The 15,902-nt window shown below is 39.4% G+C and overlaps 1 protein-coding gene across 2 annotated transcripts in view; it reads right to left on the reverse strand.

Moving 5' to 3' along the window:
• Positions 1 to 3,817: 3,817 nt before the first annotated feature.
• The window catches only part of rhbdl3 (rhomboid, veinlet-like 3), a 71,078-nt gene continuing 58,993 nt past the window's right edge, over positions 3,818 to 15,902 (reverse strand). For both annotated transcript variants that reach the window (XM_082536351.1, XM_082536352.1), the window contains 3 exons: positions 7,243 to 7,343; positions 6,474 to 6,534; positions 3,818 to 5,501 (listed from right to left, as the gene is read on the reverse strand). In XM_082536351.1, the coding sequence (XP_082392477.1) occupies positions 5,230 to 5,501; positions 6,474 to 6,534; positions 7,243 to 7,343 (434 nt within the window). In that variant the 3' untranslated portion in view covers positions 3,818 to 5,229. The remainder of the gene's footprint in view (positions 5,502 to 6,473; positions 6,535 to 7,242; positions 7,344 to 15,902) is intronic.

Here is a 15,902-nt window from a genome sequence, read left to right on the forward strand (position 1 = left end):
GGTATGTGCATGTAGGTATGCGATTTCCTTAGCCTAAAAAGTTCAAAAATGAAGTAAAAATACATGTTCACAGTTAAATGCAATAAAACTATTTACATTTTGATGAGACCTAACAAGAATCTGTGAACTATGAATGAATATGAACTTTTAGCCAGCTAAACATTCATCACTTATCTTATAAATAATTTATAAAAGTTAATTATCACAAGAGTTTACTTACATGCGCAAAAGACACAGAGGATTTAATGTCAGAGAAATTTTCCATCATTCACAGATTTTTCCACTTTCAGTCCAGTCGCCAACAGTGTCTTCAGCCCTTCAGATTCAAAATGTAATGCCATGTCATGTATTTGATATCTCTCTGAATTTCCAACTTAGTTATAACTAAAAATATATTTTGCATTCAATTTGAACCCATATTGTGGACGCGGCGGATTTTTGTCCCAGATGTAATAAATTCCCTCCAAGGCATCCTGATAGATCACATTTACAAGAAATTGACAGATTTTTGACCGGTGACGCTGGAAGCTCAGGTAACACTGATAGATGAAATAGAACGGCGCACAACTTGTTTTGGCCACTAGGTGGCGATAGTACTTCAAGAACAGTACATTGGGGGTTTCAGGCTGTGGAAATTGGGTGGAAAGGCTTTCCAGAACAGCTGTTAGTAATGGTTTATATATACATTTCATTAGGAAACGCTCTCATTAGAAAACGTTCGATGGTTACTCTATCTGTACCAACATACAGTGTCGATTACGCTTATGGTCCATTACAATTTAGAGCCAAATATACATGTATTTGAGAGGTTTAGTAACCGTTAGGTAATCAACCCAAACAGGAAAATAAGGTGTAACAACATTGACAATTTTAATGTATTACAATACCCAGTATTTAAAATCAAGTCCAGACTGACCCACTGCAATGTAATAGTGATATTTTTATCACTCCTCATTACTTTTGGTCCTTTAAGTGTACTTCGTACTTGTCTCTGTGTGCACCTTCATGTTTAAACAAGGATAAATAAGTAACAAGTGTTTCTCGCAGCAGGTTGCATAAATGCTGAGATGCAACAAATGTTTCCAGACAGATTTTCCTTTCCTGCGGCCTCTCGTTTTCTTCATCAAGGTGAATGATTACCTCTGAAAGGAAAGATTTATGAAGGGGAAACACAACTGAGGCGGCTTTCCTTGGCTGCATAATGAATTTTTCATCGTAGGCCTTCAAAACTGCTACTCCATGGTTGTACCGGCTAGACAGAGAAGATGTTCAGTGACAGCTTAAGGGGTCCCTTCTCTGAATGAATTATAGCTGATTCTTGTATTCTCACACATTTCATTGATCACTCTGACATCTGCTTTTTTTCACAAAGGCTCTTACCCCAGCTCTCTACTCTCTGTATGGCCCTATAATCGCTTCCTCCAACTTTTACGTTTACATTTAACACATAATCCTGTTTTAAAGCTGCTCAGTTTGAGCACTTTTTTCTTTGATATTGGACAATATCCTCTGTCCTTCCTTCCTTGATACTGAATCAACCGACATTAATGTTTCCAAAGAAAGTTGTTTAAATACAATCATCATAGGCATGAATGTCATGGTAATTTTTAATTTATTTGAACTGTTCTTTCCCCAGGATGGATAGATAGCAGTGACGTTCCTTAATTTGTTTGGGAACTGCTTCTTTTAACAGACTTTAAATGTTTGGGAACTGAGAAAACCACTTGCTGCATTTCTGAAAGCCAAATGTTTTCCCCATTTCTACTGAACAGCTGTTCAACACTTCAGGGCCTCCTTTGTTGTCATTTTTATTTCATAATGTATGCAGTGAAGCTCCTCTTTATTACTTCACAAAACAGCATTTGCTCATGGATAAATTGTACACATTGTACAGATAAATGATCACACACACACGCAAAGATTGAGGTTATGGTGTTTTATTGATTAGTGTTGTTGGCAGGGTCCAAGCTGGGAGTCACAAAAATAAAGATTAGATTGGAAATCTTGGTTATGCCAAATAAACAAAATCATTTTAACTGATGTCGCTGAAGTGAAATAAAGGATAGAAGTTAATGAGTGCAATAACTAACCCTTTTATCTGTGTTTCCTTTCCCTTGTGTAAGTATACAAGTATAATAAGTATACAAACTTATATTTTCAATGATAGCTTGTCGGTGAATTGTTTTCTATTTAAATAAAGTTCACAATATTTGTAAATTTATCTAGTACTAATAAAGTTTAATATTAGCAATCTGATTGTGTAATCCATTAGTTTAGCTGACTTTTTAATAGCAGTCCACAGAAGTTCAGCCAGTTCACATCAGAGGATGCTAAACCCACATGCCACCTCAGATCACAAGTGGTGTTTTGTGGTTTGTGATGTTTGTCTAAAAAGGCTCTATAGAAATAACATTTTACTTAATTACTTTTTAGTTTGCTTTTTAATGTTTTGTCCAAATTCATTGAAGCCATCCACAGGACGGGCCACAAGCCAGTGTCAGTCCTAGTGTCACTCCTAGTGTCAGTCCTACACCCAGATAAAAGGGCAGGACTACGTCAGGAAGAGCATCCGGCTTAAAATCTTTGCCAAATCAGACATGCGGATACAAAGACCACAGATGAGGTTCATCGATGGAGTGATGGAGGAGATGCAGAATGTTGGTGTGACAGAGGAAGATGCTTGGGACAGGGTGAGATGGAGGCAGATGATGAGTTAATCTCTAATGCAGGTTTTTGATGCGTCCTCGATCCAGCACAGCTGATTTAAATGGCTAAATTACCTCCTCAACATGTCTTGAAGTTCTCCAGAGGCCTGGTAATGAACTAATCATTTGATTCAGGTGTGTTGACCCGGGGTGAGATCTAAAACCTGCAGGACACTGGCTCTCGAGGCCTGGAGTTCCCTACCCCTGCTCTAACAGGAGCAGCCAAAAGAAGATGCAGCTGAAAGAAGACCTGCTGGTCTGTACTTCATTTCCTCCTCCTTTAATCCAACTGCCAAATGTTTTGGCATTTTGTGTTTCAATCTTTGATTAAAATATTTGAAATGATTTTATTTGATCAGTCCGGTGTGTGTGTGTGTATATATATCCATGTATGAAACAAATTTATTTGGTCAAGATATTTCTTGGCTTAAAATATTTGAGAACGTGCTATGACCTGCTGTCAGGATGCTGTAGTAACAGAGAGTTGGAGCCACCCCGAGCAAATGGAAAAACAATAACAAAGGCATGCATGAGTCCAAACACTCACAACAAAGATGAACAGTACACTTATTGTTGGGCACATTCAGATTCTACATTGCTAAAATATATTATTGTAAAATTGTGTGACAGATGGACAAACAGCATCATTAAAAAAACTGGTACAGAAGAGGGCAAAATCAAGCCATACGTCATCTTAACCACTTTTCTAGTTCAGGGTCAGAGGTGGACTGGGGCTTGTCTCAGGTGTTACAGAGCGAGAGGCGGGGTCCACTCTGGTCAGGCTGTCAGTCTATCACAGAGATTGCAAAAATCCAATACATCAGTATTTGTTTCTGTATAAAACTGTTTAATGCACTCCAGTATTTACATATCAAATCTAGAAAATATGCACAAAATAGCAGTGATTTGCCCCTCATTCAGTTTTGTGCCATAGCCCTTATTATATACAATCCCAGGCCATTAATAATCAATCTTTAAATAGGACACATATAGTATATAGCTAACATATCACAATGCAGACCGACCAGACGATTTACACAACATACCAATATCACAATCTTTTTTAAAAAAATCAACAGCAAACACATGTTAAAATATTAATCTGTATGTAATTACATTATGTTTGTGCCAAGCAGTTACCAGTGTAACATGAGGTTAGAATACAGTACAGTTTAAGACTTACAGCTTGGGGCTGGGGTCGCTTTCTGTCTCGGTTCAATCAATTAACAAATTAAGTTGTGTCAGGAACTAATGAGAAGACCATTGATTTCTTTGCCCAGTTGATCCTGAACTGAGAGGGAAACAACCCCAGCCCAGATGTATTCGAGGTCAGGCATGTGTGTTTGTCTACATTTGGTAATGAAGAAAAAGAAAAAAAAGATGTATTCAGAATGGCCCGGATGTCTTTACTGCTGTGTGTATTTATTACATTTCAATAAATAAACTTCTTTTAACTCTTTGCAGATTTTTATTTTCACCTTTGCAAAAACTACTTAAAATGAAAATAACTTTACTCTTCTTGGTGTCAGTAAAACATTTGTTAGAGAAAATATAGCATTCAACTGAAAAAATTAGACCTATTTCACGTCAAAAAAAGCAACACTTGTTACGGGCTGTGCTCTTGCTGCTATTAACAATGTTTTGGCATATTTTTTTAAGCAAAAAGCCTGAATGGCACTTCCGCTTCTTTTCTTTTCGCACACACAATGATACATTTGTTGCACTCCTTCCAAACACACGAAAGACACAAGTTTGAGGTTGAAATTGTGCCGAACACAAATTGACTGAACCCTGAACCCACAGTCTCCTTCAAACGGTAAATTCATAATAACCTCTGAAGGTAAACTGTGCCTACACACTCCTCCGTTTCCTGTGAAACTTGGGGAAGATTGACTATCCTGTTGCCTGTTATATCCTCTCATGCTCATGGGGTGCTCGTAATTATGACAAAACACCAGCTTAGACTAAGTTCTGATATACTCTCCTTCATTTAGAGGAGTTTCAGAGACGTCTCCCTTCAGAAAATGGTTGTAGGATTTTACTGCTGTCACCCTACACTACAGGCAATTGTGCAGAAATACTTTCATCAGGCTGATGTCTCCATGAATAGGCACCATTGGATCAAGGGAAAAGAGGCAGAGAAGGTCAGGCCATGCAGACAGCTCTTCTTCTGCCTTCTGTCCCACTGGTTGATACTCTTGACACCAACATCCAGCAGACATGGAGACAAAGAACGAGTGGAGATTAGCTTGTATGGTGAGTGTGAGCCAATGTAAGGCTTAACCAGAAAACGTAGCACACGTGTCCAAAAAAGTTTAGTGTAACACAGAGGGCTTCTGCATGCCAAGTATCATTGCATCGGAGCACTGGATGTATGAGTAAAGCGGTTGTCAGACAACTCTGACTGGCTCAAGATGAGGCTCAGTTAGTGAAGGCCCGGGTGACTCATCCAGCCGGGCGGTCAGGCGTCTACCAAGGGAGGAATAAAAGGGATACAGTGTCTTCTGTGCCTCTAATAAGCAACTCATGGTGGTGGGGGCAGTCGCACATCAAGCAGGCTGTAGGCAAAAATGTTCCAGAAAACAGCGCAGAGCACAAACAAGGTGTAGACACAGAAAAATATCCAAAACAGGGATTGCTCCTGGAGCCGCTGCTCATAGTTCTGCAGAACAACCACACCAAGCGTCAGGCCGACCACCACTCCTCCCAGGTGAGCTACAAAGCTGGGATTCGGGCATGGAGGAAAGGCCGGAGGGTAGAACCGGAGCCATACTGCTCGACCAAACTCTACACTCACTGTGGACAGAAAGGAGAAAGGAAGACATAATGGCAGCGAGATGTGAGCATGTAGGTGACAACAGCAGCACTTTATTAAAAATAAACAGTCCTGACTTTGAGGTAGATGAGCTATGATAAAAAAAGAAGGATGTCGAGATGTCTTAAAATAAGACATAAAGCAACAGTGAACCTTTGTTATACAAGTTTCAATTGCTCTCATCCTTTCTCTTGTGTATTTGACTTGATCTGCTCCTAACAACCTTCTAGTGGAACTGGGGGTAAAAAATTAGACAGTCCTTGTGCTGCTGCAAAATTACATTCTGAAGTTTTATGCAAAGTTATTATGAGGCTTCAGCTTCAATAGCCAGGATTATGCAAATCAAGTGGATGAGCATGTTACACACTCAAAGTCAATATTAGTGCAACTTTCCCTCTTGGGGTTTCACAGACATATTTTGCTACTGCGTTTATGTGGCAGGATAGTAACAGAAAGAGGGAGGATTTTTATTTGATTTAAGACTGACTGGAAGCAACTCACCCAGCTATTTGGATGGAGTGTGTCAAAGGTTACGAGCAACAGAGGAAATTTAGTTTAATTTCAGTGAATCTGGCACGACTACAGTTTTTGATTCACTGCTTGTTTAGTTGTTGTTTTCTGTTTTTGGAGAAAATCACTTTGAACTTGTCAGATCTGGGTTGCCTGGAATCCCATCTAGCCTTGCAATGAAGTTTGCTTACATCACCCCATTGCAGTGCATCACAACAATCATAGTGTCTTAGCAGCGAGAAATCCTTCATGTGCTGAAGCTCCAAAGCCAGAAAGCTTATTATTGTAGCATTTGGAGAAAATAAACACTTTTTTTTTTTCAAGAACAGGAACATTTGTTTTGACATAATTAATTTCTGGTGCTGAAGTAGTAACACAGCAAAACTTTTCTGTTGAACGAGAAGTGTTAAGAGTGGGAGTGTGGCATATTTATTCAGACTTACTGCAAACCAGAGCCATGGCCATCCGAAATAACTTAAACTGACACTTCATTCCTGACCAATTCTGCAAAGAAGAGAAAGAGAGAGTGGAGAAATCATAATGAAACACATTTCTGATGATAAAGACAGAACTAACTCTGCTAGAAGAGAAAGTCCTCCTTACATACACACTCACACACACAAACAGACATGCATGACTACCTGAAATGACCTTAGATTGTGCCCTTTGTCTGAATTCACGTCAATTTTAAAGGCTCCAGAGACACTCTGACCCCCAGTCTGTTCTTGCTGTGTTAGATAATAAGATTTCAATGGAGAGGAGGAACACAAACTCCTCCATACTGACCTCAAGAATGCTGTGAAGGATGTGGCAGGATACATAATGAGAACCCCACTGCACATAATAGAGGTTCACCTTGACTGATATTTGCTACATGTGTCTAATGACCTGCTGAATGGGTTAGACCAAACAGAGTAGGCATAGAAGTCAAAGGACAGCAGAGTGCATTGAGATGGGATGCATTTTATTCGCACTCTGTCACGTAAACATGTGCACACGCTCAGATGGTTTTCTGATCTTTGAAGGAATGGGAGAAAACTGACGGTGAGGAATGCATGGCATCTGTAGATAAAGCGGCACCTGTCGAGGGGCCACTGTAGGCTACTTTGACGATACGACAATGATGTGTAGAGACAGGAACACTGAGTGATGTGGTAATCACTGATACACATGTGCGCACACATAGCATGTGCATGTAAATGGAAAACTTACCATTACTACATTGGCTAAATGTGCAGAGACCAGGGCGTAGACTCCCCCAGACGAGCCAACCACCGGTGCCGTCATATCCGTGACAGACACGGCCAGAGACCCTGCAGTGATGATAAAGGCCACATGTCAGTGAAAATTTATAAATAAATGATGACATCATTTTACTGTCTGATAATTCATTGAAGAATGATCTTTTCAGTCAATCTTTGTTAAAACCTTTGTTTAAAAAAAAAAAAACCGCTGGGGGTTTTCTTTCTTTTTCAAAGCTGCCACTGAAATTTGAAGTAATGATCAAAGCCTAGGGGATATTTAAAAGGTGAAATTAGACAGGTATCCAAAATAGTGAAATATATAGGATTTCATTCAACCACACCTAAGAAAACTTTCAAGCGATTCAACTCCCTGACTTTCCTTAGGATTAATTCAGTTTAACTCTATTTAACAAATCTATCAATTATATACTTTCTGTTGAAAAAAAAAAAGTACTTTGAATCTCAGCTTTTAAGCAGGCAGTCACAAAAACTACTTTATTACTAGAGGAAAGACAAACTTAACCAAACCACTGACTGTATCACCGGCAACCTCTGGGGTCAGTGTGAAAGCACAAAAAACTGCAATTACCCAAAAGGCCACTTGAGGATGGCTTCAAAAGCAACTCAGTCAGACCCCCACAGACTCCTCTGTAAAAATCCCAAGTTCAACGCAAAAAGAAACATGTCTGCAGTCTAAATGTTTTGGTCTCTGTAGCCTCTGTTCCTTTACCTTGAGAAAACTATACGAGAGGCTTTTTTTTTTTTTTTACAATTTTTTTCATATCTATAAATCCTCCCTTTAAAAACTATTTTAAAGTTGCCACTTTGAATCATAGGTATGTGCATGCTGTTGCTTCTTGTGGCGGAGGTGTGGTCCCTGGCTCAGCTGCAAGGGAGGAGCGGTGCAGTGAGCTCAATGGGGCGGTGCTGGGGAGGCAGGTGAGAACACAGCTGGTGGCGTTTGGACTGATGATGGTCTTTTTTCCCCTTTTAGACGAGAGAACTGGTTGTTAGAAAAGCTGAGACCAGCGCTGACCAGAGTGTGGGTTGTTGCACAAAGAGCCCTGAATAAACATGACATCTGGGAGCATAAACAGTGTCTGTGCAGAGTGCATTCTACACTTTTTAGCATCTGGTTAGGTATAACAACCTAATGCCAGCAACTGCACTGACCAGCTCAGCAACACCAAAAGGCCTGAAAAGTTGATGATTGCAGAATTGTTTCCTTCTAGAGAGATTGTCAAGGTCTACAATCAAAACACTTTCATGAGTGTAAATAACTGGTACTTATAGCCTCTTTCTACTCAATTTGAGCACTCAAAGCACTTTCTACTGCAAGTCACAAACATTCATACAGTGTTTTAACCTATCTATGACTAAGCGTCTTATCTAACAGTGCACACGCTGAGGGCAGCTCTTGCCCAAGGATGCTTAGACATGGGAACTGGAGGAGCCGGAGATCGATCTACCAACCTTCTGATTGGTAAACAACCACTACCAATGTACTGTAACGACAGAACATATCGCAAACTACTGGTTACACTCAAGAGCAGGAAGATCATATTAGACTTTCTAAAAGAGCCCTGCACAGGTCTGGGAAAAAAAATATTTGGACAGATGAAAACTGAGCTGGTGGTGGAAGCGGAACAGCTCATGATCCAAAACATACCAGACATTATTTGTTAAACATGGTGGAGGCAATGTTATGGTTTGTGCATGTATACCTGCCAATAGAAACCAGCTAACTAGTGTTTCTGATGTGACTGCTGATAGATGCAGGAAGATGGATTCTAATGTGTAGAGGCCAATATCACCTACTCAGCTAAATGCTGCAACGCTGATTGAGCTACAGAGCACAAATGGATAATGACCCAAAAGCAAAAGCAATCCACAAGTGTTTCAAGACAAAGAAATAAAATCAAGTCAGTCACCTGATCTCAACCCAAAAGAGCATGGTTTTAAGTTGAAGATAGAAAACTGAAGTTAGAAAGTCCGACAAACAAGCGAAGGTGGCGGCAGTAAAGGCTTGGGATAAGTCCTCAAGGAAGGAAACAGCATCTGGTGATGTCCATTTGCTCTAGACTTCAGGAAGTCATTGATTATAAAGGAGTTTCATCCAAGTACTTAAAAAATCTTTATATTTGAAATTATGTTAGTTTTGTCCAATTACTCAAAATTACAAACATTATGTCATCTTAGAAACTGTACATATGCTGCAAACTTTCTATAATATGACAGAATGCTACATGGTACAAGACTTTCTTGATTTTTGTGTCACATATTTCAGTCTTGAGTTTTAATTTATTCAAGAGGAAATACTCTGACAATATGTCTAATTTAAACTGCTTTCACACCAGCTGTGACCATTCGTGTACTGAATATCTATTGTGAATAGCATTTTGGCAGCTTTGCTATTAGCTATTTAATGTGGGTGTATTATATACAGACCTCCGTGAACTGAGGCTTACTCATACCGTAACAGCACACGCTATAATTTAATGTAAGACAAAAGCAATCCAAGCAAATTGGGCAGCAGCAAGGAGCTGCTCTCTTTTGTGCAACTGGTGGCAATTCATTGCATACACAAAAGATCCAATCACGCATAGCAAAGTTTAAACATGCGGACATTCAGAGGGTGAGACACATTTGTTCTCACAGCACTCACTTTACAAGAGATGGAATAAAAGGAAACAAAAAAGGCAGACATGTTTAGCTGGGCTATTCAAATGTCCAAACACTTACAGTATCTGTTATCGTCCCTTTCCTCTCACTCATTTCCTTTCTTCATTTACACTTTGCTTCTCTTTTCCTTTCCTTCACTTTTTGGCACTGAATGTTTACTGTATTGATGCAAAGTACATAACACACAACTGCCCACACTATGAAAGAGAGCACAAGGAGATGCAGATAAATATTCTCACATTCACTCTGTGTTCTTCCACTCTTGTTCTCAAAGTACGAATACGGATGCATATTACATATTTCTCCTTTAAGCAATACACAATAAAATGTGCATCATATACTCAAACGCATAGAAAATCTAATGGGGTTATTCTCCACCGTTTCTCTTCACCATCTTGATTTTGATACAGATGCTTTATTAACTTTCTATAGATGAAGATTCGATTTTTTTAATGTCTGGTACTGGTTCCAATAAATTCAAATTAAATTTTTAAAATGGAATGGAAACTCTTGAACTGGATATTTTCTATAATTCTGCACCTTTGGCCAATCCCATAATGTTTAAATTAATGTTAAAACCCAGTTTGATCAATGCTCAGTTTTACTTTCTCCTATATTTCTGTTGCTGCTGCTATTTCTCCTTGATGTACAGAATTTATTACACCATACTTTATCATTCATACATGCCTTATTCCAAAAATGTTGTAAAATGTGAATAAAAAAATAAATAAAATAAAAGGAGCATCTTAGAGAAGCAGATGTTCACCAGTTTGTTGAACAACTTTAGATTGATGCCCCTCAACATTTTGAATATCTCATCATCTACAGTACATAATATCATCAAAAATCTGGAGAAATCTCTGTCCACAATGGATAAGGCCAAACATTGGTATTTGATGGGAAAAGCATGGGGCAAAACATGAAATATTCTGTCACTGAAATCACTGCATGGACTCAAGAATTACTTCCAGTAATTTCCACAAATGTTATACTATCCACAAATACAGGTTCAAGCTCTAGCATGCAAAAAAGAAGCCATATGTAACATGATCCAGAAAAGTCACCGTCCTGTTTGGGCTAAAGGTCATTAAAAATGCATTGAAGCAAAGTAGAAACCAACAAAAATGTGACATTCTTTTTAGAAAACATGGATGCCATCGTTCAGACTAAGGAGGAGATGGACCAGCTTGTTATCACCGCTCTGTTCAGAAGCCTACATCTCTGATGATCGTGGCTCAAGAGTTGGGAGTTCGCCTTGTAATCGGAAGGTTGCCGGTTCGAGACCTGGCTCGGACAGTCTCGGTCGTTGTGTCCTTGGGCAAGACACTTCACCCTACCGCCTACTGGTGATGGCCAGAAGGGCCGATGGCGCGATATGGCAGCCTGTCAGTCTGCCCCAGGGCAGCTGTGGTTAGCCTCCACCAGTGTGTGAATGGGTGGATGACTGGGTGTGTAAAGCGCCTTGGGGTCCCTAGGTGGGACTAGTAAAAGCGCCATACAAATACAGGCCATTTACCATATCTAATCCTTTACTTTTAAACACTGGCACCCAACCTAACAAACAAAAAAGAACAAATAAAAAAAAGAACAATTGAAAAACAAGATAATCAGATTCCTACCCTAACAGATCTCTCTTTCTCTCTCTTTCACACGCACGCACACACACACACACACACACACACACACACACACACACACACAAAGAGCAACTCCACCTTCTAGTTCCTGTGTTTTGGAAGTGTGTCTCTGCAGGGTGACCTCCATCTCTGTAATTACCTTGGTTTAATAACATTATTTTAGCAGTGTGCTTCTGTGTGCACATAATCTCACACACACAAACACACACACAGACAAGGACACGGTCTCTCATAGTCATTCAGCAGGCCCCAGGAGGCCTGTAGGTTTTACAGTTGAAAGTGGCAGCTCATTTTTCTTGGCTCTTCTTCCAAACTGCAGCGAAACAGCCAGACACATGAGGAGAAATAATAACGCACATCAGTGCTCATAATGAGAAAAATCAACAGCTTGGCTGCATGTTGAGCCAACTGAATATACCGAGCCTTTACAGTAGTGTTTTATGTGTGTGCCCTTTGTAAGTGACCCCCATGTGCCCATAGTCAAGTCTTTGACTTTGTGTAGCTGCTTTATTGTCTGTGTGTCTGTTTTGTCTCGTCTGAGTCTTAGTTATCATTGTCCACTGCTGCACCTGTCTTATATCCTTTGCTCTGAAAAGCCACTTCTTGTCTGTTTTCCATAAGGGGAGCTATGACATTAAAGTGTCAGAGTGTGTGTGAGCCCTAGAGGGTCAGACACCCTTTTCTGAGTCATTACTTGACCTCTGAACTATGCCTTAACCTCTGTATGTGCCAGCTGAGCCCTTTTCTGTTTGATGCAATATTTCCTCACATAGTAACCTATGTGAGGAAATTATGTCATTATGCAGCAACAGAGTAGCTGTTTGTCCCCTAATATATAAGGATTAAGCTAAAATGTTTAAATGGCCTCAAATCAAACAAAACATGTAGGGAATTCAAAGTTTTTTGTTAATATTCATTATATTTGCCTCCCCAGAACCCAGACCTCAACATTTATGGAAGCAGTGTGTCATCTTGACAGAGATGATCCCATGACAGAACAGAGAAGAAACAAAGATATAGAGCTATCACGTGTTCTTCAAAAAATCTGGAGAACTGTTCCTCCAGAGTACTTAAAGAAACTTGCATGAAAGCTTTTCTAAGAGAGGCCAGACCACGTGGAAGAATTCAATTCAGTTCAGTTCAGTTCAGTGCAAATTACAACAACAGTTGCCTCAAGATGCTTTATATTGTAACACAATATAACCGAGAAAACAAAGAAAACCTCAACAATCCAACGACCCACTATGAGCAAGCACTAAATAAATAAAGGTGGTCTTACCAAATATTGATTTAAAGCTTGTTAAAATTGTACACTCTGTTGTTCTGAAGAGAATTGTTCGTAGAGTTGTGATACAAACAAAACCAAAAATAGAAAAACTGAAAACACTTTTGTATACACATGTATGTCTACATTGAGTTGAATTGAAACACACTCAGAAACTTTATTGTCATTGTAGCAATGAGAAATTAAACAATGCAAAAGAAGAATAGAAATTAGAATAAAAATAGTCAATTATTCCTTATTGTTTAAATTCCCTGCTGACTCGGCCTCAGGATGTCTAGAGGCAAGAACCAAGCGCACCCAAATGAGCGCACCAGTGATCATGTGCGCATCACGCAGAGGGAGAGTGAGGGACGAAAAGCAGCAGCAGAGCATGGCAGTTGTATCGCAGTTTGTGTGATTCCGTGTGCGTTAATGAGACTGTAAGTGTTATTGCCTTTGACAGGTTAACTGGTATGATAATAGTTATAGTTGTTTGTGTATGTTTAAGCTAAAGTTATGCCTCAGTACACTGCTACCACGTTAGTAGGTTTATTTAATTATTTAATTAATAAGCACTAAGTTAATACCAGTGGCCAGAATCTCCCCCAATGATTATATCCCGCGGTTAAAGGATTTTTCTGTTGTTTATTGTTTAGTTTAGCTGTTGTTAGCTTGCCACATGCTTGCCTTAGTACTAGCAACTGGGAAGATATGTGCTATTTAGCCAACTTCTGGTCTTACGGCGACCCCTTGTGGACATTGTAAAATATTGCTGTGTCTGAGTAGATGATGTGTTCTGATTGTTGTTTGGTTGTCTTTGAGCCTGCTAATTATAGTGTTACCTGTTTCTGTTTCCAGACAACCATGCTTATAGTCACCGATACTGCACCTGCCACAATTATCAGTGCATATCTTCTGTGAAGCTTCATTAAAGACAGTGAACTAAACTCCTGGACTGCTGCAGTCTTTCTGACCGAAGACTTAGGCCAGACTTGTATACCCAGTAGGGCTGGGCGATATGACCCAAAATTCATATCTCGATATTTTTTAGCTGGATGGCGATATAAGATATATATCTCGATTTTTTTTTTTTAAAGCCATAAAGTAAGAACAAAAAGAGAGTTCTTAGTCAAAGCTGTGTCCCAGATGTCACACAGGCACTTTTATTAACATAGAGCAGATGTACATAAAATTTACTCAAAAATAAATTATGAGCATTTATTAAATAATAATGCTCCATAAATAAAAGAAAACAATGTTGTTTTTGTGCATAACAAAAAGCTCACAAATGTGCAGTCAAAATGTAAACTAAAAGACGAGCACTATAACAAGGACAGATTTCACAGCTGCTCTGTTCCCAACTTGTACTGCGTGACTGACAACCTGGAGTTTGAAATCCGCTTCGCAACCACGTCTCTTAACAGGTGCCATTTATGGTCCTTATACACAGTAAGGTAATATTACGTTGAAGCACAGTACGTATCACTCCGCGAGGCTCAGCCGTAATGCTCCGACAATCCATCAAGCGCTGCAGCTCCGTAGCTTACCAAAGTCGTACTAAAACATTTTTTGACAGATTGCTGAGCGCCGTGTTCCACATAAAATCGGTGCGCGGCCATCAAGCACAACCAGAATTCATACATAAGGCGCGCTGTCAACTTTTGAGAAAATGAAAGGATTTTAGTCCGTGCAGCACCTCTGGGCTGCATGGCGTTAGCGTGGTTAGCTCGTTAGCGTGGTTAGCTAGCTAACACGTCCAGCACGGGGCGATGCGCAGTAACTCGTTAACGGATTTGCCGTGTCCATCTTGTCGCTTCCTGCAGGTGAAGCGATGGGGGAGGAGGGGGAGTTGTGTTCAGTGAAGGAGAGGCGAGGCCGAGTAACGTTGCGTAAAGACGAAAGTGGACGAAAGAAAGGCAAACTTGCGGCTCCGCAAGTATAATTATAACGTAACATAGACTATATCGATATAAAGGATATTGTCACATCTTATATCTCGTATAAAAATATATCGATATTTTTTAAAAACTCGATATATCGCCCAGCTCTAATACCCAGCACTTCCAGTATATATATATTCTACACTTATCATGAGAGAAAAAATTACTTGCTCAGTGGCTGTGGCTATTGCGCCTTTGATTAACTCCTCATAAACCAGTCAATTATTATTCCTAATGAGTTATGCATGAGGGGCTATATTGCAGGCCATAACTCACTAGAGTCTCTTCAGAGTATTATCCGCCTTAAGTCTCAAACGCTGATTCATGTCAATTTTTATTGTACCGTTTTAAAAGTAAATAAATACATAGAAATTGAGGTCCAGAGCTTGATGACCTCATAGATGTTTATGGCCATGTGTCCCTGTGAACAAGTTCAAATTGTGCCCCTCCAATGACCTCGACTGTTTGAAAGACAAAAAACAATCTAAAGCCGGCCTTATATTTGATTTATTACACTGATAAAAAGCATCTAGTGTAAAGAATAAAAAGCTCACAGTAATTCTTTTAAAGATCCTTTACACATATGTTTGAAATCATATACAAATACTCCACAAACAGGTTCATTCATGTTAAAAAAAACTACAGGCACCTCTGAGTAGGATCCACAACAGTGCAAATAAAAGTAAGTAAGTGAGAACAGATAGTAAGGAAACACTTCTGGCAATTTAATGTAAAAGATTAATATAATTTAGGCTAAAAGGGGCAAAAACTAAACATTAAACCTCAGTGAAAACTTCCTTTTTTTAAATTTAATTTACTGTTTACTATTAGAAAGTTTCTGTTAAAGATAATCATAAATCTACAGTCTACACAATACATGTGCTGTATATGTGCCACATACACAAACATCCGGTTCTTGTTAAATATTACAGATTTTGGTTGGAGTCTTTCTGCTGCCCAATTTTACCTGCTGAGCTCAGTCAGACACAAGAAACGCAAACATGGCAGCCGGCACAACCACACTGCAACTCCCCTCTTCCTCTTGGTGGTCGATATCTAATTAACAGACATTTGTGTGTGTGTGTGTCTGTGTGCATATGTAAGT

The sequence above is a fragment of the Aulonocara stuartgranti genome, assembly GCF_965226115.1.
Source record: "Aulonocara stuartgranti genome assembly, chromosome: 6".
NCBI lineage: Eukaryota > Metazoa > Chordata > Actinopteri > Cichliformes > Cichlidae > Aulonocara > Aulonocara stuartgranti.